At 44.2% G+C, this 2,268-nt stretch overlaps 1 protein-coding gene across 1 annotated transcript; it reads right to left on the bottom strand.

Annotated features, from left to right (window-relative positions):
• Positions 1-200: 200 nt before the first annotated feature.
• LOC140914219 (olfactory receptor 52J3-like) lies at positions 201-1,199 on the bottom strand. The gene has a single exon (XM_073351589.1). The coding sequence runs from the start codon at positions 1,197-1,199 to the stop codon at positions 201-203; it is 999 nt and encodes a 332-aa protein (XP_073207690.1).
• Positions 1,200-2,268: the final 1,069 nt, after the last annotated feature.

Here is a 2,268-nt window from a genome sequence, read left to right as displayed (position 1 = left end):
TGGCATCCCGATGGGTTAAGGAGTTGAACACAGAGCAATTCCCCTGTTTATCACATTGACACAGCACAGTAAGAGCAGGAAAGGATTTAATATCTTTTTGACCGTCTAAGAAGTGACTCGGGGAAGAGGGCCCAGCACCGTGTTACCAGCCAGCTCCACAGACAGCTTTTTCTGAGATCCAGAGCACCAGCAGAAAACATTTAAATCCCCTTATGAGTAAAGAGATGGAGAAACCTGTCCTGAATCTCTTTGGTCCTCACCCCGTAGATGATGGGGTTCAGCATGGGGGGCACCAGGAGGTACACATTGGCCATGAGAATATGGAAATGAAGGGGCACATTATGCCCAAACCGGTGTGTGAGTAAGGAGAAGAGAACCGGGATGTAAAAGACTAAAATGACACCGAGGTGGGAGCTGCAGGTCCCCAAAGTCTTGATCCGAGCGTCCTTTGTGGGGAGGCTGAAGATGGCCCAGAGGATCTGGATATAGGACATGGCGATAAAAAACACATCCACACTGGTCAGAAAGAATAACACAAAGAGTCCGTAGTAACTGCTGATGCGGATGTCTGCGCATGCCAGTTTCACCATGACCATGTGCTCGCAGTACGAGTGAGGGATGATGTTGGTTCTGCAATATGGCCACTGCCTCGCCAGGAGGAGAAAGGGCAGTACAAGCATGCCTCCACGCAGCACCACGGCCAGGCCTATCTTGGCCACCACAGAGTTTCTCAGGATGGTGAAATGTCTCAGGGGATGACAGATGGCCACGTAGCGATCAAAAGCCATGGCCACAAAGATCCCAGACTCCATCACTGAGAAGCAGTGAATGAAGTACAGCTGGGTGAGGCAGGCACTGAAATTGATCTCCCTGGAATTCAACCAGAAGATGCTCAGCATTTTGGGCAGGATGGACGTAGACAAGACCAGGTCGGTGACAGCCAGCATGCAGAGGAAATAGTACATGGGCCTATGGAGTCTTGGCTCCCTCTTCACTGTTAGCAGGATGGTGAAGTTCCCCAAGATGGCTATGGTGTACACAGTGCAGAAAGGAATGGAGAGCCAGACATGGGCTGCCTCCAGGCCAGGAATGCCCAGTAGGATGAAGGTGGAGGGGTTGGTGAAGTGAGTTGTGTTGGAAGCTGACATGGAGTAGGGGAGAAAGTGTCCAACTCTGAGGCAGAATGGTGTCTCCTGCATATACTGGACAATCACTGGAATTTCTGTATGTGCCCAGGGTCTCGGATGATGGTCGCAGTAAATATTCCTGGCTGGAGAGACAAAGAAACAGGTGTGTGATAGAGGAGAGGAAAATTAAAAAATGGAGCTGATTACATTCAAATGGTCAAACAGAGAACTATTCCCAACCAGTAATAACTGTAGATACTTAGTGTTTCACAAGAGCTAGTTCCTCAAAGCTAAGGCAAAATATCGGAAAAAATTAGACAGAAAACTTGGGAGGGAAAATTGGAATTCTATAAGAAGCATTTTTTAGATAGCTAGAAAGTCACAATTCCATAGTCAAAGAAGTGGACAGCTTTGTATAAACACCTGGTTCAGTGACAAAGCAAAGACATTTTTTGCAGGGGTGGAGGGAAGAAGAGAAATATATAACACATGGAAAAAAGAGAAATAAATATTAAATAATACAAAATTGAAGTTGTGAATATTGGTCATGGACATTAAAGACATGAGGGAAAAATCCATGTGTGGCAGGTCTCAGGATCACAAAGGAGGTTGTTCAGTATATTAAGAACAAAAGAAATCCTCGAAAAGGTTTAGGCCAATTCCTAGAGGGAGAAAGTAAACATGTTAATTTTGCAAAAAACGTAGATTTCTTCAGTAAATATATTTGTTCTACATTTGGAAAGAAGCAGTATGAGGGACTCATATCACATGAGGTGAGAAAATACTTTCCAGTCCATTAGCAGTCAAGGAGGGAGCATAAGAGCATCTATAGTAGAACCTTAGAGATACGAACACCAGGGTTACGAACTGACCGATCCATCACAAATCTCATTCGGAACCAGAAATAAATGATCAGGCAGCAGCAGAGTAAAAAAAGAGAGACAAATACAGGGCAGTTCTGTGTTAAACATCAAAAAGAAAGGGAAAGTTTTAAAAAAAGATTTGACAAGATTAGGAAGCAATGGAAAAGCTGGTCTGGGATTGGTTAAAATAGTCTCAGAATTTAATTAATGCCAAAAAACAACAGAGTTGATTAACACGTTTATCCCTTAATAAGAGTAGCGGTTTGGTTGATCAAAGG

The sequence above is a fragment of the Lepidochelys kempii genome, chromosome 1 (genome assembly GCF_965140265.1).
Source record: "Lepidochelys kempii isolate rLepKem1 chromosome 1, rLepKem1.hap2, whole genome shotgun sequence".
NCBI classification, from domain to species: domain Eukaryota; kingdom Metazoa; phylum Chordata; order Testudines; family Cheloniidae; genus Lepidochelys; species Lepidochelys kempii.
Note: the sequence above shows the minus strand (reverse complement) of the source record. Positions and strands in the feature narration are given on the sequence as shown.